Source organism: Epinephelus moara, chromosome 13 (genome assembly GCF_006386435.1).
Source record: "Epinephelus moara isolate mb chromosome 13, YSFRI_EMoa_1.0, whole genome shotgun sequence".
Classification (NCBI taxonomy): domain Eukaryota; kingdom Metazoa; phylum Chordata; class Actinopteri; order Perciformes; family Serranidae; genus Epinephelus; species Epinephelus moara.
This window is the reverse complement of record NC_065518.1, coordinates 33409740-33433522: the sequence shown is the minus strand read 5'-3', so window position 1 is coordinate 33433522 and position 23783 is coordinate 33409740. Positions and strand designations below refer to the sequence as shown.

The following is a 23783-nucleotide window of genomic DNA, read 5'->3' as shown; positions in this document are numbered from 1 at the left end:
ACTTAGATGGTATTCAAATTAGATCCAAAATACAACTTTTCAGAGCTGTATGTCCCTTCCCTGGGCTAGAATAAAAAACACAATTTCCTCCCCAGTGTCTAAAAAATATTCCACATGCCATCCTCGTTTGGCACCATCTCTCCCCCTCGTAAGTAAGGAACAGTCCCTAAAATGCCAAGACATAAATGCTGGCTAATGCTCTACCGTTATCGTTGGTCGGGTTATGGGGCCAGATAGAAGACTCAACGTATAAGTATGGAATTAAACCTTAAAGAGACGTCGTTAAGTTCGGGGAAATCCAATGCGTGAGTGTTCGTATTTCAGACCGTGGCCACAATTTCGACGCTATTATTTCAAGGCTTTTATTTTCAAGGCAAACCATCTCAATGCACGGGAACTTGACGCAGCAGAACTGCGAGCAAAACATCTGAACCAGCACGTACTGCAGAACGGTGTGACGTCACGACGTATTGACGCAGCTTTGGCTGTGCTTCCCTGACAGTAGCTAATATTCTTGTAATTATTTTTTCAAGACTTTATTTTATCGCAGCGCGAATGACAGTCCGTGAGGGACAGAGACACCTTTCATGTAGTGTAAACCGTCGAGGAATCGATTCCATGGAAGTCGTGGACAGCCCGCTCAATCTCGTAAGTGTCGGTCTTGGTGTTGCAATAACAAGCTAACGTTACTGTAGCTAAGAGATTGCATAGGTAAGCTACAACAGCTAACGTTAGCTCCCATAGTAAGTTAGCGGCTAACCGCTGTGTTTGCCTTGTTCCTGTTGTTGTCCGGTAGCTTGGACATGCTACACATGATACATTTTGGTTTTCTCCTCGACAGAACGAGCAAGACGTCTGGCGTTGGAACATGGTAGCTACTGTCTGATTTATTATGCTGTCATGACCATATAATGTAAAGAATTACTGTTAACAGCGAGGGACGAATGTATTAGTAACGTTAGTTCACTTGTTAGTAAGGCCATTTGACAGCAACCTGCAGCTGATTACACATTTACACAGGGTAAATGCTGCCGCAGTGTTATTTCATCTTTATAATGTGTCGCTGTTTCCATTAAGGTTAATGACTGTGGTATTCCCCCAAAGACAAGTTACCTGATTTGATGGAGCATTCAGCATTATAATCAGCATTATTATTAAGGAGGACGACATTAGGGGGTCAGTAGCCTATAGGAGTCAGTAACAACCTATACATACATACATACATACATATATATATATATATAGAGAGAGAGAGAGAGAGAGAGAGAGAGAGAGAGACGGATGACAAATGTAAGGAAATGTGTATCAGGTAGGTGTTACTTCATGAACAGTTAATTTGCATTATGATACTCTTACATATTTATTCATAATAATACATACATATATATACATATACATATGCATATCCTTTATACTTATAATGTGTAACATTCCTGTGCAATTTTCTATGGTGCAGTATTTGAACTACTTATTGTGCAATAATATTTATAGATTTCTATATTTTTACAACAAAAATACTACACATCGTGTGTAACACAGTGATATCCTGTGCAACTGTCAATTATGGACATACAGTATCTGACAGTATCTGTATAAGTGAAAGGTGTATGTAGTTTTGTTCAAAACAATTAAGGAGACTTGCCTTCTCTGTCGACAGACTTTGGAAATTGAGTCACAGCTTGGAAAAATCTTTAGCAGGGCAGCAGGACTTCCCAAAAATATATATTTTTTATCTAGATGGCCAGCAGTCTTTGGGGAAATGACTGTAAAACTACATCCAAAACACTAACTGGTATAGGCTCCAATCCCATGTAGCCCCTACAAAAGAATAAGGGCCAGGGTATATTAATGGATTGATGGACAGAGGAATGTTTAGCTCTCTGACTTTAATCTACTGTTAATACTTGAGAGACACCAGCTGTAACTGTGTGGTGGAGAGAAAGTAAAATAAGTAGATTTTATTTATACAGCACTTCTCACAGAGAGGACTCACAAAGTGCTTCACATGGTTAAGATACAAAAAATACAATGAAATATCAGCATATAGTATAATCAGAAAACAACAAAATCATAGCAAATGCATGAAACAAATTACAAAAAATAAAATGCAGAGAAATACAGAGACAATACAATAGAATATTGCTGGAATGCACGCCTTAACAGATGTGTTTTTAACTGCCTTTAAAAATAGAGAGCACTGTCTAACATGTCGCTCCAAAACCTCACAGTCTTGTTCATTTGGGTTGAGATCACCTCATGCCCTCTGGATGTGCTTTGAATCCTCCTTCAAAGTCATCTAGATCTTTTCTTCCTGCCATCTTGAACCAAAATCAAGGTCAACTGGACCCGCTCAGAATTCCTGTTTATGTCATTAGGCATTTTGGGATGTTGATTGCTTAATTGTGTCATACAGTACACCAGTAAGGAAGCATAAGCATTTGTTGTGTTTCTCTTCTCATTTACTCATGTTTTTCCTTTAAAGGAGCTGTATGCAACATTCCAGGCAGGCTGGCGCAGGATTGTTTGCACACGCTTCTCAACATGGAGGTGGCAGAGCTGGCGGCTAGCTATGCTAACTCCATTAACAGTGCTGACAACAGTAACAGTGCTGACAGAGCTAGTAGCGTTATCATGAGGTGGGGATTGAGGGTGGGTGCCACGCTTCCGTGACAATATCATCCCGATATAGGTGGTATGAGCACTAGGGCTGTCAAAATTGCTCAAAAATGACGTTCGAATATTCCTTCTAAAAATAACTCATAGGTTCGAACCATTCAAATATTTTTTTTCCGCATTATGTCTACAAGAGGGCAAACTAATACAAGGAAACATAATTGTATATGAAACATAACTACCTGTAGGTATTTTTATTTCAACATAAACGTCTTTGAAAACATATACATACCTACACATTAAAACACATAAAACAATTATCTATAACATTACGTTATAAACGACCGCGGACCGTGTTTTTTTTCTCTCTCCACAATCGAATATCAATTTTCAAATTCGAATTTAAATTTGAATTTAGAATATTCGTTGACAGCCCTAATGAGCACAGTGCAGAGCGGCGGCAATGACCTAGCCAGTGGGATATACACACAGGGAGTCAAATGCACCAACATGCATGCGCGGCCAGCACGGCTACCACAACAACAACAGAGAAACTCGGATTACAGCATGCACAGAGGTAGCGTGACTTCCTTCTCTGCTCGGGACGCCATTACTCCACTATATCTTTACAGAGCTAATAGGGGTTTGTTGCTATATTAATGCTCTGAATGTTGCAGACAGCTCCTTTAATTTGTCAACTTTATATCCATAGAACAATCTGTCCTTTAAAATATCTTAAAGTAATCAAGAATTCCCATGATCAGTATTGTAAAATACACTTTACACAAATCTTACAAACTAGTTGTGGCTAACAAGAATATTTTGATGTAACAGAAGCAGTTTGGTAACATGTTTGATCTGCGGTTGTACGGCTGGTTGGATGTGCTGCCAAATACCAGCACTAACAATAACAATAACAACACTAGAGACAGCTTACGGTAGTTAAATGAACATTAAGTTCACAGGCAACAGCTCTGGTGGACATTGCTGCAGTCAGCATGCCAATGACACACTCCCTCAAAACTTGCAACATCTGTATCATTGTGTTGGGTCATTAAACTGCACATTTTAGAGTGTTATTTTATTGTGACCATCCCAAGGCACACCTGTGTAGTAGTGATGCTGCTTAATCGCTGTCTTGATATGCCACACCTGTCATGTGGATGGATTATGGATTATGTTGGTCACTGCCATGGATTTTAACATATCTGTGAACAAAATTCAAGAGAACTAAGACTTCTTTGTGCATTGAAAAAGTATTACATATTTTGTTTTAACTCTTGAAAAATGAGAGCAAAAGCAAGTGTTCATATTTTTGTTCAGTGGGTGATGAAGAAAGCAGCAGATCATCACATCAGAGAAGCTGGGACCAATAAATGATTGACAGTATTGCTGAAATAATGACTGACACTATAAATAGAATATCAAAATTTAGATATCTTTTGATTGATTGTATTAATTGACTAATTGTTTCAGCTCAAGCTGCATCTGTTTAAACCATGAACAAGGAAAGATTACGTTGATTTCTGTGATATTGGATATACTGTGTAAGAACAGCTCCCTCCTTGTACATTTCTTTCCCACCCACTGCTTCTTCATCTTCTCTTCTAAATTCTGTCCCCTAACCGTGTCTTCTCTGTTTTTGACCCACCTGTATCTAATTCTTCTCCCACCCTTCTCTCTTCCCTCCATGTGCCTGCGTTTCTTCAGGCTCATCAGCAGTGCAGGAAGGCAGACCGCTTGCTAGTGGCTGGAAAGTATGAAGAAGCCATTTCCTGCCATGGAAAAGCAGCAGGTAAGTCCAGTGACACTGTGACTGCAACACCTTGTGCAACTCCTTGTGCCACCTCTAAGGATAGCTGGCCTTAAATGAGCATATGATATGGTGGACTACATTTCATACAGTTTTTGTGTTTCCTATCTATGACATATACTCATATCAAGGTTTTCAGTGTTTTGTTTTGGAGTGAAAAAAATACTCTTGGGCTTAAAGTCCTTTATCCAGCTAAGCATGCATTTGACTTGCTATGGCTTGTAACTTTGCAACCAAATAAGAAATATGATGACTTTATTGAAGTCATCAAAGAACTACAGTTCTTCCACAGTTGATCTGATGTGATACATATATATATATATATATATATATATATATATAAAGCTTTTCTACCGTATTGAGAAAAAAATGCAACCAGACAGGGAATGTCATCTGCATGAGCACATCTCTCTTCCTCCTTGAGATTCAAACTTGTGCTAAACACACATGCAATGGAGAAAATGTCAGAGAGAAGCGAGGCTGAGATCACTCATCACCAAACTAAATTGATATCAACATTATGGGGTGACTTTGGTCATGCCCAATACTCATAAAACCCTACCCCCCCCATGCACAACAAAGTATGTGTTTCATTTATAACTGTAATCCCTAATGAAAAAACGTGAATGTTTAAACATCAATTATAAAATGAGCCATTGACATAAGTGAGTGTGTGTGTGAGTTAACAGTACAGACAGAAACTGTCTGGCTGCACTGTGACACACCTACAGTATATGTTAATTGTTATTAATCGCAGTACATTATTTTAAATGCTCATAGGTGATGTTCATGTTGTTGCCGATGATGATGATGATGATGATGATGATGATATTGATATCATTTAGTTGTTAATTTAACATGCTATAGTGCTGCTAGCGTGTAAACTAACATACATTAGTTATATGTTGACTGTAAGAAAAGATGGTGTATTATAGTCCTATGTGCGATGGGCCACAGGCATAACACCGAAATAAATATAGAAGAAATGAATGAATATACACTATAACATGTTGTATTTACATGCAGTTTTTTTTTATCAGGTTCAAAATTCTGCTTTCTAACTGATAATTATAATTGTGTGATACCGTATACCATGAAACCATGATATTAATGATATCTGAGATGCTTATAATGCAGTGAAAATCCCAAACTGTTGCAACCCTTATTGCTTCAGCATTTATTGTGAGAAGCTGTAAATTTTGTAATATAGCCTCTGTTTGCATTGATAATAGTGTGGACATTTTTTTGTGGAAAAAGAGAAGCAGGCCAAGTTTTAGGCCCCACCCATGTTGCTCAACTGTCCGTCTCTGTCTCTCTCTCTCTCACAGATCTTTTGACAGATGCAATGAAGACAACAGAGTGTGAGCAGGTAAGACATTACAGGTTTTTGTGTGTGTTCAGTTCCATGAACTGGTGTAAATCCCAGTTCAGACCAAAGGATCTCGACGAGATGAAAGTGTTTTCGAACGTTGCAGAGAAAAGTCGCAGCAGTGTGAACTGGCTGGTCTGAGCCCGACTCAAGCCAGCTGATCGTGTCACCTGCAACTCAGTTGGTCAAATCGCTGGCAGCTTGTTTTAGAATGTATAACACGTCACCTGTCTAAACAGCCAGTTGGCTTGTAGTGAAGTCCACTGGTCAAGTCCAAGTGACCACAGACAGCGTGTTTGCTTGCTGCAGCAGGTGCTCCGTCCCCGATGAGCCCTCTGTTTCCGTCCTCACAGTGTGCCAGTGTCAGATGGTGGGTCGCTGCTGCTCACTGTATGTGCTAATGCCTCCCTCACACACACACACACACACACATACACATACACACATTCTCACTGACTAATTAATTGGCGCTAGTTATTTATATTGTTGTGGCACATTCATCATGATTACATTACATTTTGTTTATGTTTTTTGCCGTTGCATCACTACTACAAATGCAACTGTAGCCAGTATCTCACTATCACTATCCTCATTCATATTTTAAGAAGATACAAATTATATTTAGTCACAAATAAGCCTGAAAAGCTGGAAAACAGAATGGAAGTCCAGAGAGTTGTTGCATAGAGATAATACACCATCTAACCTAGTTGCATTGGTGTGAACCAGCAGGTTTTTAGAACGCTGAAGAACAACTCATCTCGTTGTGAATCTTTGGTTGGAACTGGGCTTAACTCTTCTGTTCTCCATTTATCTAGACTTTATCTTGACTAAGACTAAAGCATTGTTTCACACGGCCTTCAGTCAGGCCATTTGCTTATGTATTGATATATCAGTAACAATATTTAACATCATACAACACTGCTATTGTGCCCAGCAAGTACTTTTACTTTTGATACTTTAAGTACATTTAACAATACTACTACTCTTATCAATGCTCCTTATTGGTTTGATACTTCATTGATACCCTTATCTGTGTATTTCTATGACAAAAAAATAATAAATTCAAAACAGGATTAGATATTATTTATATTGTTATTGAAAACTATTGTTTTAAAGAAGCAACAGCAATGTTTACAACAGCAGAGTCACAATATAAACTCAATACCTTCCTGCAAGGAAATCAAAAGAAGATAGTGATATTCCAAACACTAAAACAGACTGAAGTTTAAAAAGAATGTGCCATAGACATCGGTTACCATCACTCATTCATCCTTTCCTGTGTCATCCTCCCTCTTACTGCTGGTGTGGATTTACTGCTGGACATGTAAGGCAGGTAGAGGGAGGAGGGGCTGATGAGGGATGTCATCTCAGCCTGTAAGTAACCACATTTTAAGATACATGGCCGACATGGAAGGTAACATCGCCCTGGATTAGGGCTGGGGGATACAGACAAAAATTCATATCTCGGTATTAACGGGGTGACAAAGTTTGTCGGACAACAAAACATTAAAGTCTTTTCAGCTTTTGCTAACCACAAACTAGGGATGCAGTGATATACCAGTTTCGTGGTATACATGATATAAAAGTTGACGGTTATTACCATGTACATTTGCTTATCTATGATATTGACAAAAAATATCAACTAGACTGAGAATCTTCCCTTTATTTTCCTTATTTTCAAAGACAGAACATATTCACCTGTCCTCTCATCTTGTTGGATTATTACTTGTGCAGGTTTTATTGCTCACAGTAAGGAGTGTAGTCATTATCAACTTGAGTAAAAGGTTATCTTTCATTTCTCACCCCTGCATCTCTGCTCAGCTGCCCATTCAGTGTGTGTGGAAGAGGAGCTAAGCCAAAAAACTGAGGCTAATATGTTTTCATTTTAAAACTCATAACTATTGCTACGTTACCGCCTAGTGTTCACACTGTTCTAGTATTTTGAACCCCTAAAACTTCAGAGGCTACATGTGTGACTTTAAGATACACCAAAACTATATTTCCCACTCTGCTAATCTCTTTCCCTGGTTTCTTCAAGTACCGATAACCTAAAAAAGACAGCTGGAGGCAAGTTTAGAGCTGGTTCCAATTCATAAGTGGGTTTCAGGGGGGCATTCATATCTGTTAACTAATGCTTCAAAGACAAGGCTGCATACCAACTCTCAGTTTTTGCCCTGTATCAGTCTGATTTAGTGTAACTGTTAATATTGTGAGTGCTGCGGCTGGTGTTGATACTCTGTGTCTGCAGGCTCGCCTGTCCATGGAGCTGCAGAGGGACAGTCATATCAAACAGCAGCGACTGATCCAGGAGCGCTGGAAAAGAGAGGCTCGTCGTGAGGCAACAAAGGCCCGACCTGGCCGGGTGCAGCCCTCCAGTGGTACAGCCCTCCTCACCCAGACCCAGTCCACAGGCCAGCTTCAGCCCCATGGTTCACCAGGCCTCTCAGCTGCAGAGGGTATAGGAGCCAGGGAGAGAGAGTACGACACCTTGCTCTACCAGCTTCAGACTCGGCAGACTGGAGGCTGCCAGCCTTTGACGCCACCGTGCCCTGGATCTAAGACCACCAAAGATGACAAAACTCGCCTGGAAGAACAACAGACCACCATCGATGACCTGCGGCGCCTGGTCGACCACCTGATGGATGAAAACCAGCGGCTAACGGCTGAGAACGAACGGCTACAATCAGAAAATGCCCGGCTGCGCTCTGAGGCGGCTGAGGCGGCAGACTTCGTGGAACGTTCGGAGCTCTGGGTGCTCCCACAAGCAGGTGGCGCAATGGGAACAGGGGGTGGGCAGGAGAGGAAAAGCACAGGAAAGGGGAAGGAGATCGCAATCCCTCAGCTGCCGCCGCTGGAGATGCCAGCTCAGGAGGATCTGTGTCTGGATGACCTGCCTCCTCTGGAGTTGCCAGAGGACATCCAGAATGAACTACAGGAGCTACTGGACAGGGATAAACTGTGATAAGAGACATGTCTCACACATGCGCGTGCATGCACACACACACACACACACACACACACACACACACACACACAAGCACAAGGGTTCAACCAATATGGCTTTTGGATGCCAAAATGTTTGACATCTTAAACCCACAGGCTCTGTGTGATCAGACCTCTGCTCAGGTTAAAGGTGGACAGAGATATCATTGAAATTCCAGGAGCCCCACAAACTCTCTGCACTCAACAGATGATAAATGATAATCAGGCAGATGAAGTGATACCCTTACCACTAATACAATGCAATCAAAGTCAGAGATAAAGGAATAGTTGACCCACAATGTCAGTTGGAACATTGGTGAGATTGTGTGTCAGACTGAAGTATAAGAAGATGGATGTTAAGTTGTTATTTCTGTTCTGTTTTGTTTGATGAGACACAACATATTTTATTGTGTCTAGATATAGCCATTAAATAACTCTGAACAACTTAACCTGGGCTCAGACTACAGGAGTTTGTGCGCGATGCACCCTGATTTCAAAATCGGTTAGGATTTTAAAACTCATGTAGTTTGAGACTGGTTTTAGGCCCCGATCACACCGAAATCATTTTAGCAGGTGGAGGTGGCTTTATGTAATTGTTTTTAATGAGAACGAAGCTTTTTGCTTGCTGTATTTTGCGTTGCTACACGGCTCGCGTTTCTGCACTCTAGGCGCCTGATGTTTTTGCCCGAGCGCTCTGACCTCCTGGAGTTGAAAAAATTTCAACTTAGAGCGAAAAAGCGCCCCTTTTCAATCTCTGCATGGTCCAGTAGGATGACTGGAGAGGCGGGCCTTCTGTGGTGGTCATGACAACAAGTTTACAGTTGGTTAACAGTGGAGGAGAAACTGGTGGTAGTGGTTGCTGGATACCGAGAGCTATACGACTTTACAAACCAGTTACCACCATCTCAATAGAAAACAGCAGGCGTGGAAGCATATAAAAGTGCAGTACTGAAATAGCCATCATGGAGGCGAAACGCCTTGACCAACTGGTGGTGCTCAGTCATTCTGCAGGATCAACGAACTCCCTGTAGTTAGTATTCATTTTTGTTATGCTAGGCCTGACGATAGACAGCAGGTTGTCAACCCACCCCCAAGTCTTCGTAAAATGGCCATCATCAAGGTGTAACTCCTGGACCAACTAGTTGTACTCCCCATGATCCACCGTCTTTTTTAGGGTCTCATGTACCCACACAGATCTCTGTTTACCTGTGCCTAACAAACTATTTGCTGACAGCCTCTCACCCTCAACCAGGGCAAGAGCAAGTACCCTCTGCCTGTCCATTTTGGGAACTTGATACTAATTCCTGTGAAATAAATAATAATAAAAATAAACGGCAAATTGATTACACAGAAAGGTTATGGTAAGGAGGTGATGGGGTGGTTGCCTGGCAACAATAAAGAGGCGCAGCAGGGTTTTTTCTACTAGTGGCATTCAATTTACACAAAAAAGGCAACCTGTAAAACACTTTGTGTGTGACCGGGGCCCTAGGCAGCATCATTTCAGTGATCTGAAGCTAAATTAGAGGGCTTTTTTATTTATATTATATATTGATAAGTCGTATTTTTTCTGTCTGCAAATCTCGTGCGTGTGTGTGTGAGATCTGAGTGGTAAAAACAGTGGAGGAAGACAAGCACATGTAGGCCAATGACTGATTAATATATTATGATAATAAGTTGACTATTTAATTCAGTAAACATTAAATAAACAACAATATTACATTGTTTTATGAGTTCATTGGTTATAATTTGTAATTTGGTGTGATTTTATACTACCTTTTTTTAACTTCTGGAACCTGAAAATTCTGTTGAGGGATGAACAAAATACTGTCAGTGTGACGTCTTAAAGCAAACCGTTGCCTGAAACCTTATGAATGAGTACAACTGAACTTTCCTTTTTTTGTCTTAAATTCTCCTTTGTTTAATATAGTGTTTTGTTTTAGATAATCATGTAATCATAGACTTTTGATCCCCCTTCCGGTCTTACAACACATCTATGCTACACATGCTGTTTGGAATACATTTTGCGGTTATTCTGTGTTCCCAGCAGCCTCAGTCAGAGAAGTTGGAGAATGTAGCTACTAACACACTCACCTGATGTTACACTGACTGGGTATCAACTGTGTGGATGAACTGCTCCTTTTAAGGGCATCACTGGAAATGCTTATTCTGTTCGCCTTTTAACAGTGTCAGAGTTATTGGTCTAACCCTACCACACACACACATACACATCAGGATCATGTGCCGCGAGAATCACAGAAAAGCATATTGCTGTTGTTGAGGAAAAACTACATGGCTGCATTTTTATCTTTTTTATTTTCTCTTAGCGTACTTGAATTAAAGGCTTCAATGATCATTTGTCTGTGTGTGTGTAGTGATTTTTTTATGAGCAGATCTTTGTCATGACGTGGCTGCCAATGAAACAATAAGCACGTTTCTGATTTTCATGCAGATTGGTGTTTTTGTGCAACAACAGCAATATACACATACATCACATACACACACTGATGACATTTAAACGAGAAGGCTGAGGCACACACAGGTGATAGAGCCTTGCTGACACATCCAGTCGCTGCGTGTTCACACTGCGAGCAACTGAGTTAATGAGTTGCTGTATAAAGCTTTGTGTGTTTCATCATGTTGGCTAATGAAAAGAGCATACCAGTGTTTTGCATGTTTTAGCCTTTATACCACAAATCAAATGCACACTGTTTCCAACTTTGCAGTTTCATAGACTTTTAAATGTTTTTTATATTCCAGTTAGACACGTCCACATCTGTAGAGACTTGAAACTTGCTTTTAGAGCTAAAAGTTGATAGACAAAAAAAAGCTGTTTTAAAGGGACAGTTCACCCCAAATCAAAAATACATTTTTCCTCTTAACTGTATTGTTAATTATCACTCTAGATTGTGCGAGTTGCCGAGTGTTGGAGACATTCGGCCTTAGAGATGTCTGCCTTCTCTCCAATATAATAAAACTAGATGGCACTCAGCTTGTGGTGCTCAAAGCACCAAAAAAATGAATTTAAAAAACTCAGCAGCAATGTCTCTCTCTAGAAATGATGACCAGGTTATCCAAGATAATCTACAGACCTTGTTGTGAGCAGTTTTATGTAGGAACTATTTTCTTTCTGCCAAACTACACCCGCAGAAGGAAGCATGCATCTACTGTTAGCTCACCTAGAACCACTGAGTTAGCCAACATTACAGCTCAGCTGGGGAGGATGCCCTTAATATTTACACGTCATGCTGTCGAGCACAAGCCCTGCATCCATGAGTAGATGCACACTTCCTTCTGCGCAGTGACACGACTGCCGGCCATAGCATGGTAGAGGAATAGTAATTTTAACTGCATTACCATGCAGTGGTAGCATATCAAGCATTTTGTGCATAGTTCATTTTCATACCATATGGTAATTAATGTAAAGAAATGGCTGCCTGGAAGCCAAGACACACAGTCAGAAATCTAAAACAAACAAAAAAATAAGCCAAGTTAGGTTTAGTTTCATACACATTAAAAAGTACAATGTAATCAAATGCAATGAAGTGCATCTGCCCTGGCTCTCTCAGCCCTTCAAAGTATATATAAATAAGAATAAATAAAAGACAACAATAATAGGTCCTTCAACACTTTAAAACACTGAAAGTACTTGCAGTGTGTCACATTAAAACCTTTGAAGTGCTAAAACATGCAGAAACAATGGTGTGGTTCTTTGAAAGCTGCATTAATCCATATCTAAGGGCTAAAGAACCCCAATTAAGTTGATAGACAGCACAGATACATTATCATATTACAAATGTTTTATGGCTAGCATGTTAGCTAAGAGGTGACTTTTTTACACATCCAGCAGATATTCATTTGGAGTAGTTCTAGCCTTGTCCATTCACTTTTAGCCCTGCTTCTACCAGCTCCTAAGAGAAATATCTGTCTCTTAAATGCTACTTTGTTTGTTAGCACAGAGAAAAGAGAAGGACTTGAAGCAACTTGTTGACTTTGTTGCTTGCAGTCTGAATATGTTGTTTGCATGCACACACTATCGCACACTGTGAGGCATTTGTACAAACTCATTGACTCACTTTTGGAACTGTATATTTCCTTACTGGAACAATAATTGAATGCAGTGATGGTATGTTTTGGGCTGTAAAAATGGCATTCAGAACTTAAATTTAAAAATGAAACATTGGCTTTGAAACCTGTACGCTGGAAAAAGTTATATCGGCACTGAAAAAAAATTCCACTGACAAACAAAACACAGGCATTAAAAATAATTTTATACATTATTTTGATATTTTTGCATTCTGATGTTTCTTTATGACAGTCTTGGTATCAGGTATTTTTTTTAACACTGCCATTTTTCAGTGTCACTGGTTTTAAATCTCAACAGGTACCTTTTTGGCGTAGAGGGGAGGGGTCTGTCGGGAGGGGACAATGCCATTTTTTTCCAATGCCAAAATTTAGTGTCACTGCTCTAGCTCCATACAGAACTGGCTTCAAATAGGACTTTATGCTGCGTTCACGACCTATGCAAAACATAATAGATCCACATTTTTAACAATGAAATACTCGAATAGTGTTTGCCTTAGCTTTCAGCTGTTAAATACTAAAATACACGCTTCTTGATAAGAGTTAGCATTAGGATTGACCCTATTGCTGACATATAGGCAACTCCAGAAAATGTTTTCTTTTTTAAAAAGAGGCAATAAGTATGTTTTAATGATAAAGTCTCATCATTTCAGATCACAGCTCTTGAAAGCTATAGCAGAACACAATGTCTTGCTGCATGTTTGTTTTATCTTTGGCATGATAGGAACATTTTACATACTTAGTCAAAAGTGTTAAATGTGAAAAGGTACATAAGGAGCTACAGAAATCTACATTTATGGACTGTTGAATTTAAATGTGAATAATTGTTGGTTGTTTTGATTGTCATTCTCATAGGGCGTGAATGCAGCATTACCATAAAGACAGACACTCTTTGTACAGCTAAAGGGAGTCACTTCTCACTTATAATTGATGGCCAGAGTACAAAAAGAATGCTTCAAACTGCCGGCTGGCCGGCTAAGAATAATCAAAGTAGCCGAAGCAGCTTCAATAACCCAACATCCTCTATACCTTCTCAACAAACCCAACCCGTGCCTTGGACAATGTCTTGTACTGTGGTGGCAGTCACGTCTTTGGAATCTTCAGATGGACAGATCTTTTGACTTAACGACTGACAGGATGGTTAATCAAACTATCCACCAGACAGATGAACACTGACTGTAAACAGCAGCTCTTAAGTCATCTCAGCTCTTGCCGCTGGCTCCTAACAAAAGCCCACATCTGTATCTGCTACATACTTATTTGACAATATAGGTATCTAATGCTGTTTTACCACATGCCCACTGTAGTCTGCTGTAACCACGCTATGCCATCCATGACCATGTGTTTCCTATGTGGCCTCACAGCAGGGCATAATGATTACTACTTTGGACGTGTGGTTCTGCTTGACCAGGGAAAACCTGTGATGGTCTCCCCCTCAGTCGAACTTTTGTCCTGCTCTACACTGATTAACTCAGCTTGTGGCTATATTGGTGACTCTAGAGAAAGCTCTGCTCCTACATACAACAGCTTTTCGTTTCACGGTTTACTGATTACTCCACTGCTGCATCAGAGCTGTGTAAAGCCTCTACTGATGAAAGCAATACGTTTTCCTACTGATGCTGCTTCACATGAAAAGGGACCTATTATACTTATTTTAAGGTTCATGCTTGTATTTTGGGATTCTACCAGAACATGTTTCCATGCTTCAGTGCTAAAAAAAACACACTGCATTTACCTCATATTGTCTGTGCTGGAACAACTGTATTCACCTTCTGTCTGAGACACTCAGTTTTTAGAACCTGTCCCTCCCGAAAAAGCCCAGTCGTCTCTGATTGGTCAGTGTTTCCAGATCTTTGGCACCCTCTGCTAAAAATCATTATTAAAGGCCTCTAAACACAACCGCACATGTTCCAGCAGGATTGTGATCTGAAATCAGGAAGAAAATCAAACATTGGCAACAAAGATCACGTTTTGCTGATGTTAGCACGTGTCCTTGCAGTGTCCTTGCAGACAGGGAATAACTGTAGAAGAGTACAACCACACTTTGTCCCAGAAAAAAAATCACCAATAAAGGCTTCTAAACACAACTGAACATGCTCCAGCAGGAATATGATCTAAAGTATGGGACAAATCAGCAACCAAAATTACATGTTTCCCTAATGTTAGCATGTAGCTCCACGTAGCAGTGTACTATCAACCGGGAAATGACTGTAAGAGAGTACAGCCACACTTTTCTCAGGTGAAACATCACCATTAAAACTTGTAAACACAGTCGAACATGTTCCAGCAGGAATATGATCTGAAATAGGGGATGAATCAGCAAAAAAGGTTATTTGTTTCACTGATATTAGCATGTAGCTACATGTAGCATTGTACTTGCAGCAGGGGGATGACTGTACAGCAGGGTACAGCAGCACTTTCTCCTGAGAAAAAAAATCACCAATAAAAGCTTCTGAACACAACAGGACATGTTTCAGCAAGAATATGATGCATAATCAGGAAGAAATTACCAACACTGGCAACCAAGATTACATGTTTACCTGACATTACCATGTCATGACATGTAGCATTGTACTTGTAGCCCGGGAATGACTGTAAGAGAATGCAGCAGAATTTCATCCTTTGAAAAACTGCCGTTAAAGGCTTCTTAACACAACCAGACATGTTCCAGCTGGAATATGATATGACATAGGGGACAAATCAGCAACCAAGATTACACATTTCCCAGACATTAGCATGTAGCTACATGTAGCAGTGTACTCATAGCCTGAGAATGATTGTAACCAGTCATTCAGAGTGACAGAGTACAGCAGCATTTTCTCCTGTGAAAAGAAAAATCACCAATAAAAGCTTCTAAACACAACAGGACATGTTCCAGCAGTGATATGGTCTGAAATTGGGGAGAAATTAACAACACTGGCAACAAAGATCACATGTTTCTCTAACAATAGCGTGTAAACACTTGCAGTGGCGTGCCTGGAGCAGATGACCACATAAAGAAATCCATCACAATCTGATGTCTGCTTGATTTAAAATGAGAAAAAAACTTAGAAAAGTATTCAGAAGCATTTGAAGCCTGATGTTTTTGCTCACAGAGATTATTTTTACATACCTTTACATACATATGTACCTTCGTATTTAAAACTTGAGCCAGGTTTAATGATGAACATCCAACATTGTACAGTATATATATATATATATATATGTGTATATATATATATATATATATATATACATATGTATTTATATACACACATATGACAGAAAATAAGTAAAAGCATAATAGGTCCCTTTAAAAGTGAGGGGTTTATTGTAAAACAACTACAGGAAATGCAATGTATTTGGCTAGGAGATTAGAGGTGATTTATTAGCAGTGCTGTTACTTAATAAATGGTTGTTACCCCCCAAAAATATCACTATTTGCTCAGTGGATCAGTTTTAAACATTGCAGAGAGAAATAGTACAAACAGAAACATCCACAATAAGCTGTTATCCCTGGTTCACATATACTGACTAAAATGCCAGAGGTGTCAGTAATTGTGAATGGAACCTCCAAATAGCAGCCTTGTCAAGCATGTTTCAGCACTCAAAAAAATCTAGCAGCATGACACTGATGAGTTGATAATGGTTCAACAAATTACTTCTAATGTGTTTTCTGACAACCAATTGAAGTTTGAATTCCCTTGGGAAACAGAGGTACTGCCAAAGAAATGTGTGAAGCCAACTGTCCTATTGAATATATCATTATAACAAGCCACCAGAAAACAACAGTGCATGGAAACACATCACTAAGGAAATTAACTACTTCTGTGTGTACCAGTATAATGGTAACAGGAGAGGAATTACATGCTTGAAAGAGTGCTAGAGTACAGTACAGATTCAGCACTGCACTGCAGTTTGAAAGAATGATCAAAATTGATGCAGCAGAATTGGAGATATTGTCTATTTTATCCCAGGTATTCTTTTCCTTATCCAAACCTTATTCCTACATTTCCCATTGGGCACAGACTTGGGTGTGTTACAGCCCATGTAGCTTCAAGCTGCTAACCTGCAGCAGAGGTGAGCAGCTCAGGCCTCCAGGAAGTGCACTGGGCTTTGAAGCCAACTTTTGTAGTAGCCAAGCAGTGGCATTGTAATTTCCAGAGTCCGTGATGTGATGCCATTGGGCCCAAAAAGACTTTTCCCTATTGACTAACATTGGGAAAGAGACATCTGTAAATCAGTGGATACATTTTTTGAGTGTCACAACCCTTGCAAAATGACCTGATCCACTTTTACGATTTAAACCATTGGAAAGTCTAAAAGAGCTGCAAGATTAAATTATTTATCCTCATTCAAGTTAGCAGAGCGCTAAACCGGAAGTCAGACAGTCGTTCAGGGAACATTGCCTGCTTGGCCCCGCTCCGCAGCCGTACGTATCTATTGTTCCCGCTCTATGGGCCCAATGATCCAGAAGCAGAGGCGTCATCCTGGTAATTTGATAATGTGAAAATGGAGCGATTTTGGCTTAATGCGCCACTGAGCAGCTTTCATGGGAACGGGGCCCCGCCGCCAACACTGTATCCAGGTTTCTCAATACATCCATGGCTGAACTCCTCTCCAACTCCACACTTCCAGATCTTTTTCAAACATTAAGTCTGTGGCCCTAGTCGATATGGACTCATGCACATGAGACGGAGAGGTTGTGAGCTCAGATGACTGCAGTGGATGGCTCTGACATTAACCTTCCTTACACCTGCTCCTGTTCTCTCTCTCTCTTCAGACTATTTTAAGACTTGTTTAATGACTTTAGCGATGTGTGTGTTGTTATGAAATGTGAAACTATGTGATTTGAAGACTGATATGATTTGTTCTACCATCTGAAAGACAGAAAACAGTTTGTGAAAGTTGTGTTCTTCATGTTTTATTGAGTATGTGTTGTATGAGTGTGAGAGTCCATTAGAGATTGACTGATAGACGGTTTGAAGGCCAGTTCGGGTCCAGTCCTACTGTAACTAACAGTTACCTATGTTTCAGCTCAGTAAATATTTTATGCTGGTACTGTATCTGTTGGTATCGGTTGCCGCCAAAGAGGCCAAAGAAGTATTGAGGTTCAATATTCAGAGTCACAGATAAGACCATGGGAAGCTCTTCAAAATAGTGAAATAAAACTTCCCTGGATAATAAAACACATCCATACAAACTCAAGTCTGATGCATCAGATCCAGATTTCTTAGACATCGTTGCAGAAGTTTCCCCAAACTACCATAGTGTAGTTCTTTAATTACCCAAACTAGATCCCATATTTCATATTAGCAGAATTGTTGGCCCTTTATCTGTCCAGTCCTTTTAGACTCTCACTGTCAGTACTGACAGGCCTCGTACTGTTTTTCCTTTCCCTTCTTCTCCTTTTTTTGTTTTGCTCCCATCTTCCAACCAGCCTGTGAAGGGAGCAGAATGTTGGGTTTTTTTGCATTTTATTTTGTTAATTTGAATGAAAATACTCATTAAATGTATTTAATGTATTTGCTTTTTTTTACATGACTTGCTTTACATTGCTTATTGTAGTCAGTCAGCAGATAACTAGCTTATTAATGTGGTCATGTTTTGCCTTATAAAGGAAGAAGCTGAGATATATGCCTGGTCTCAGTTTTGCATTGATGTTCAGGTGTTACTTGTTGTCCACAGCCAGAAACAATTCTATACAACATCCATGTTTGTCCATGTTTTTTTCCCATTGAATGTAACATCTTACAGCTTCCAACGTCTTTTGAAACTGTCCTGATTGATTTGCAGGGACTAATTAAGCTGCTGCAGTCACCCTCGGGGATCCATGGTTAGTTTGGCAGAGGGAGTCCACTGCTGAGTGATTTAATGAGGTGAAGAATATGGCTATGTTTGCTTTCAGTAATGACAGAAAAAGTCAAGCAAAGGGGTTGAAATTGAACATTTTAATGAGCAATTGCGACTCATTAGCATGTTCATGGTAATCTGTTGATTCATTAATCAGTTTCCTGACACTTGTCTGGGACAGGGTCGTGGCACTAGGGTAAACAAGGTATCCAGGACATCCTTCTGTCTGACCACATCCTTCAGCTTTTCCTCAGTGTTCTCAAGGTGTTCCAGGCCAGATTATCTATCCCAGTGTGTACCAGGGCTGCCAAAGGGGTCTCCTTCCAGTTGACTATACTTGGAAAATCTCTAAATGGAGGCATCCTTATAAAATGCCTAAAGTAACTCAACTGGTTTCTTTTAACACAAAGGAGAAGTGGTTCTTTTCTGAGCTCCCTCTGGATGTCTAAACTCCTTACCCTGTCCCTAAAGGTGAGCCCAGACACCCTGCAAAAGAAACTCATGTCAGTTCCTTGTACCTACTATGTCATTCCTTAAGTTATACACTACTTAAAGGGCGGCAGTGGCTCAGTCCATAGGGACTTGGGTTGGGAACCGGAGGGTTGCCTATCGAGTCCCCGTCCGGACCAAAATATGGAGCATGGCATGGTGGCTGGAGAGGTGCAGCTGGGCACTGCCGAGGTGCCCTTGAGCAAGGCACCGAACCCCCCAACCGCTCAGGGCGCCTCACCAAGGGCAGCCCCCTCACTCTGACATCTCTCCACTTTGTGAATGTATAGGTCCTGTTTGTGCGTGTGTGTGTCTTTCGGACGTGTGTGTAATTGACAAGCAAGAGTGAAAACATTGAATTTCCCCTCTAGGGGGATTAATAAAGTAAAACAAAACAAAAGCTCATAACCAAGGTCCTAGATGGGAAACCCAGATTCACAAAAACTCCCACGAGGTTAGTTTCATGTTTCAAGTGATCGTTTGAACCCAAACCATGGTGTTTTTCTAACCCTAACCAATGCGTTTTGTGCTTAAACCTAAGTTGACCTTAACCACAGCGTTGTCACATGATAAAACAGCAAGACAATATTTTGAAGCGGCTTGCAAGAGTTTTGCAAATTTAGGGTAACTATTCCAGCCATGACCCACGCCTGACTGGGTTGGAACATACATAGAACGACTGGTCTCAGACTTGGAGGTGCTGACTGTTAACCCAGCTGCAGTTTTGTTCTCCATAAAGGCAAAATCCTTTGCTAGAAAATCCCACACCAGGCATCACCCAGAATTTCAAGGCACATTCTGGGGGGAATAGGAGGAAACAACATGTAAGTCCCAACCGAAACCTTTTGTGTATGGATTAAACAAATAAGACGTGTATTAATTAGTGGATCTTAAAGGTGTTGGTAGGTGTTGGAGCCAGGCTGACTGTTTTCCTCCTGCTTCCAGTCTTTATGATAAATTACATTAATCACCTCCTGGCTTTAGCTCTGTACTTAACACACAAACATGAGAGAGGTATAGATCTTCTCATCTTATGCTTGGCAAAATCAAACTCTACTCTGCTCTTTTTCTTTGCTGTGCTTGTTATGTCAGACAGGGACAGTGGGAAGTTAAAACAACATTAGGAGTTTTCCCCTATGGTTAGCATAGTGAACCACTCTGTGACCAGACCCAAATCTAGAAAGATGGCCATGAGTAATGAAAATGGCCCAACTCGAGGGGCGGCACCAAGCATGCATTTGAAAATATAACTGCACGCAATTGGATAACATTACGACCAATCAGAACAATACGCTGGGTGACGCAGACGATAGTTTAAAAAAAATAAATAGTTTTTCTAAATTTAACCAGACTGCCTTATTACACCTTCATACAGTACACTCCCCATATGAATAACTGTTGTTATCTATGTGTGTAGGTTATAGCCAACAGCCACACATTTCTACCATACTTATATAACTGTGATTTAGCTTACAAAACAGACATAACATTAGTAAATATTATGTAACACGTCCTTAGCTTAAAGGGCAACTTCTGGATTTTTTTACTTTTCCCATGTTTCTTTGTCTAAGTGACTAATTGAGACATCAGTTTGAGTGAGAGCTCTGCAGACAGCAACAGCAAAACAGGCTGCAATGTAACCACTCGGGGCATGTTCACACTGTAGGTGTATGTCTACTAATAGTGTTTGTTTTTGCTACTGACAGGCTTAAATTGTTTTCTATGTGTCTGACAACATAATGAAAAGGATCCCTACAGAGATAGATCTTTTTGTTAAAGAGTAATATCCTTTTTGTTTAACCAGAAACAGCCCTGAAATCACAATTGCCCCAACTCAGACTCCATTTAAATAGAGTAATTTTGTCAACCTAAAACATACTTCATTCAATGACAAACAAACAAACCAAAAAACTTACAAAAAACATCTTGGTTTGTCTCCCCGCTTTTCCAGCAATGAAAGACTCTGGTTTGACTGCACTAAACCCCTAAGTCACCCAGTCAGGTGTGAAAGTATGCTGCCTCTATACACATTAAAATTACTGTTTATTTAAATAGAGTCTGGTGAAACTGGGGATAGTGATTTGTGGGCTGATTCTTATGAAGCAAAAGGATCTTACTCTAACAAAAGGCCTATCTCTGTAGGAATCCTTTCCATAATGTTGTCAGACACTTAGAATAACAATCTGAGCCTGTCAGCGTCAAAAACAAGCACTCTTAGTGGACATAAATTGATGGTGTGAAAATGCCCTGAGTGGTTACATCGCAGCCTGTTTTGCTACTGCTGTCTGCAGCGGTCTCACTCAGTACTGGAACAATTTCAAAATTGTTGTTCCCATTAGTCACTTGTACACAGAAACGTGGGAAAATATGGTCCAGGTTGAAAAATATCAAAGTTACCCTTAAACAAGGCTGCACATGCTACTTATCTAGCTGGCTAACTAGCGAGGAGGGGCTGTGATTTGGTTCATACAGAGCATTGAAATGAAGAAACACTTAACTGCAGTAGCTAATGTCAGCTGGTTTATTCAGTCACCTTGGCTGCATTTTGGTCATAAAGATGTTCCTCAGAGAAAGACAAAACTCTGTGTAGAGCAAAACAGACACTCTCTATGGTCACTCTAGCTAACAGGAGCTAGCTAACTGTCTGTGAGTGCATGTACATCGACATGAATAACCCATTTACAGTATGATCAAATTTTCGAGTATCTTGTTTATGTGTTGGTACATGTTAACACCATATTTCGTCTATGTGAACTCCAATATGCCAGCTGGAGTACTGTGAAAGATACCAAGATGTATGTGGGGAATATGAATAACCCAATTTCTCTGTCCCCATGTAAACACCATATCCCAAATATGACCATAACCTTCTAGATGGTTGATTGAGAATAACTTTGCAGTTGCTCCTTAGCTGACAGGAGCTAATTTGCTAAAGTTTATAGCAGTTGTTGACCCTGCTAGCTTAGGCAAAGCAGGGGGCATGTGATTGGTTGAAAGGGGAGGGGTAAGAGAGTGTCATTATGGAGTGATATTATGAAATAAAAGTGTTATCAGCAAATTTATGAAATAAAAACAGACTTTTTAAATAACTAGAATAACCGCCCTGCCGTTGTATGCCTCTGTGCACCAGTCAAGTTTCTCTCACAGATTATATCTATGTCTGTTAAAAACATGGATACTTCTTCCCCCCAACAGCACAGGAGATCTAAACAATCAGCACAGTTTCAATGGTGGACACCCAAGATTAGTGTCGCCAATTAAATATCAGACCAAATATTTCTCCTTCTGTTCCTGGGATATGATATTGAGAAGTGTCTTATACAGGACATTATGATGTCACAGTGAAGGTGACCTTTGACCTTTTTGATATAAAATATCATCACATAATTATTTTATCCTATTAGACATTTATGTGAAGGTTTGTCATAATTAGTTAATATGTTCTTGAGTTATTGAAAAAAACATATTTTGTGAGGTCACACTGACCTTTATCTTTGACCTTCAACCACAAAATTCGAATCAGTTTATTCTTTAGTCCAAGTGGATGTTTTTATCAAATTCAGAGAAATTCCCTTAAGGTGTTCTTGAGATGTTGTGTTCAAGAGAATGAGACAGATGCAAACTCACAGTGACCTTGACATTTCATCGCTGAATCAAAGTGGACATTTGTGCCAAATTTGAAGAAATTCCCCTGAGGTGTTCTTGAGCTGGCACGTGGGGCATAAAAATGTCTTCGTTGGAGAAAAAAAAAAAAAAAATCTATCCAATAAAACTACCGATAACATGAATGATAAATAACATTTCATGAAAATGAACTGAATAATAACTCTAATCTCTTCAATTATTCAATATAAACTGTTGGATCATTTATATGTTTTACAAAAATTATTTATTATTACAAATAATGATGAATGATTGAGTGATTACCGATAATGATTATGACTAATGACTAATGGTGCCATATGGGGGGGGGGGATTAGGACAATTCCAAGGGCCCCTGACAGGGGCCTCAAAAAAATTAATACAAAATTATTAAACCATCCTCAATAAGATTTTTTTTTTAAAATATAGTAATAAAATTAATGATCTCTTTTTTTTCACTTGTTTTTGGCAGTAAAAGTTAAATATCCCCACTGACCAAAAAGTAAACATCCATATTGACTGACCACCCCCCTGTATCTGCATGAAATGGTTTGGTCCTGCCTTAGCGCACTGATGGTGATGGTGCTTATTAGCAGTCAGCAGTTGCACTAGAAGGCTACAGTCATCATCATGCTACCTAGTACTAAAAGAAAATCCGGTTTTCAAAAAAGGAAAGAGAGAAAGGAGAGAGAGGAGAGGCTAAAGAGAGGGTGTCAATATGTGAGCCAGTTTTAAGAAAGGTGGGTAGCCTATAGCCTGCGAGTGGTAGAAATGAACCTGTTAGCTTAATGTCCATAGTGAAATAAGCTAGCTACAGACTAGTGTTAGCCTACACTTCACTCCTTTTTAACCTACATTTAATCGGTGCAGGTAAATGTTTAGCAAGATATTCATATTAAATCAGTTGTCCCTGCCCCTTTTACCAGACTCAACAACAGATGAGTCAGAAGCAGCAGCCCTGTC

At 39.9% G+C, this 23783-nt stretch overlaps 1 protein-coding gene across 2 annotated transcripts; it reads left to right on the top strand.

Moving 5' to 3' along the window:
• The first annotated feature begins 420 nt into the window (after positions 1-420).
• nrbf2b (nuclear receptor binding factor 2b) lies at positions 421-11130 on the top strand. 2 transcript variants are annotated; one of them, XM_050059875.1, is made up of 4 exons: positions 421-648; positions 4324-4408; positions 5755-5795; positions 8044-11130. In XM_050059875.1, the coding sequence occupies exons 1-4, from the start codon at positions 556-558 to the stop codon at positions 8755-8757; spliced, it is 933 nt and encodes a 310-aa protein (XP_049915832.1). In that variant the 5' UTR covers positions 421-555; the 3' UTR covers positions 8758-11130. The 2 variants fall into 2 exon arrangements, with proteins under 2 accessions (XP_049915832.1, XP_049915833.1); XM_050059876.1 differs by lacking the exon at positions 421-648 and adding an exon at positions 674-871.
• The last annotated feature ends 12653 nt before the right edge of the window (positions 11131-23783 follow it).

What these genes read in the sequence shown, in the direction of transcription:
- nrbf2b (XM_050059875.1), top strand. Translation starts at nt 556, where the DNA reads ATGACAGTCCGTGAGGGACAGAGACACCTTTCATGTAGTGTAAACCGT. An exon ending in TGGACAGCCCGCTCAATCTC is followed by an intron (nt 649 to 4,323) that starts GTAAGTGTCGGT and finishes GCGTTTCTTCAG; the next exon opens with GCTCATCAGCAGTGCAGGAA. An exon ending in AGACAACAGAGTGTGAGCAG is followed by an intron (nt 5,796 to 8,043) that starts GTAAGACATTAC and finishes CTGTGTCTGCAG; the next exon opens with GCTCGCCTGTCCATGGAGCT.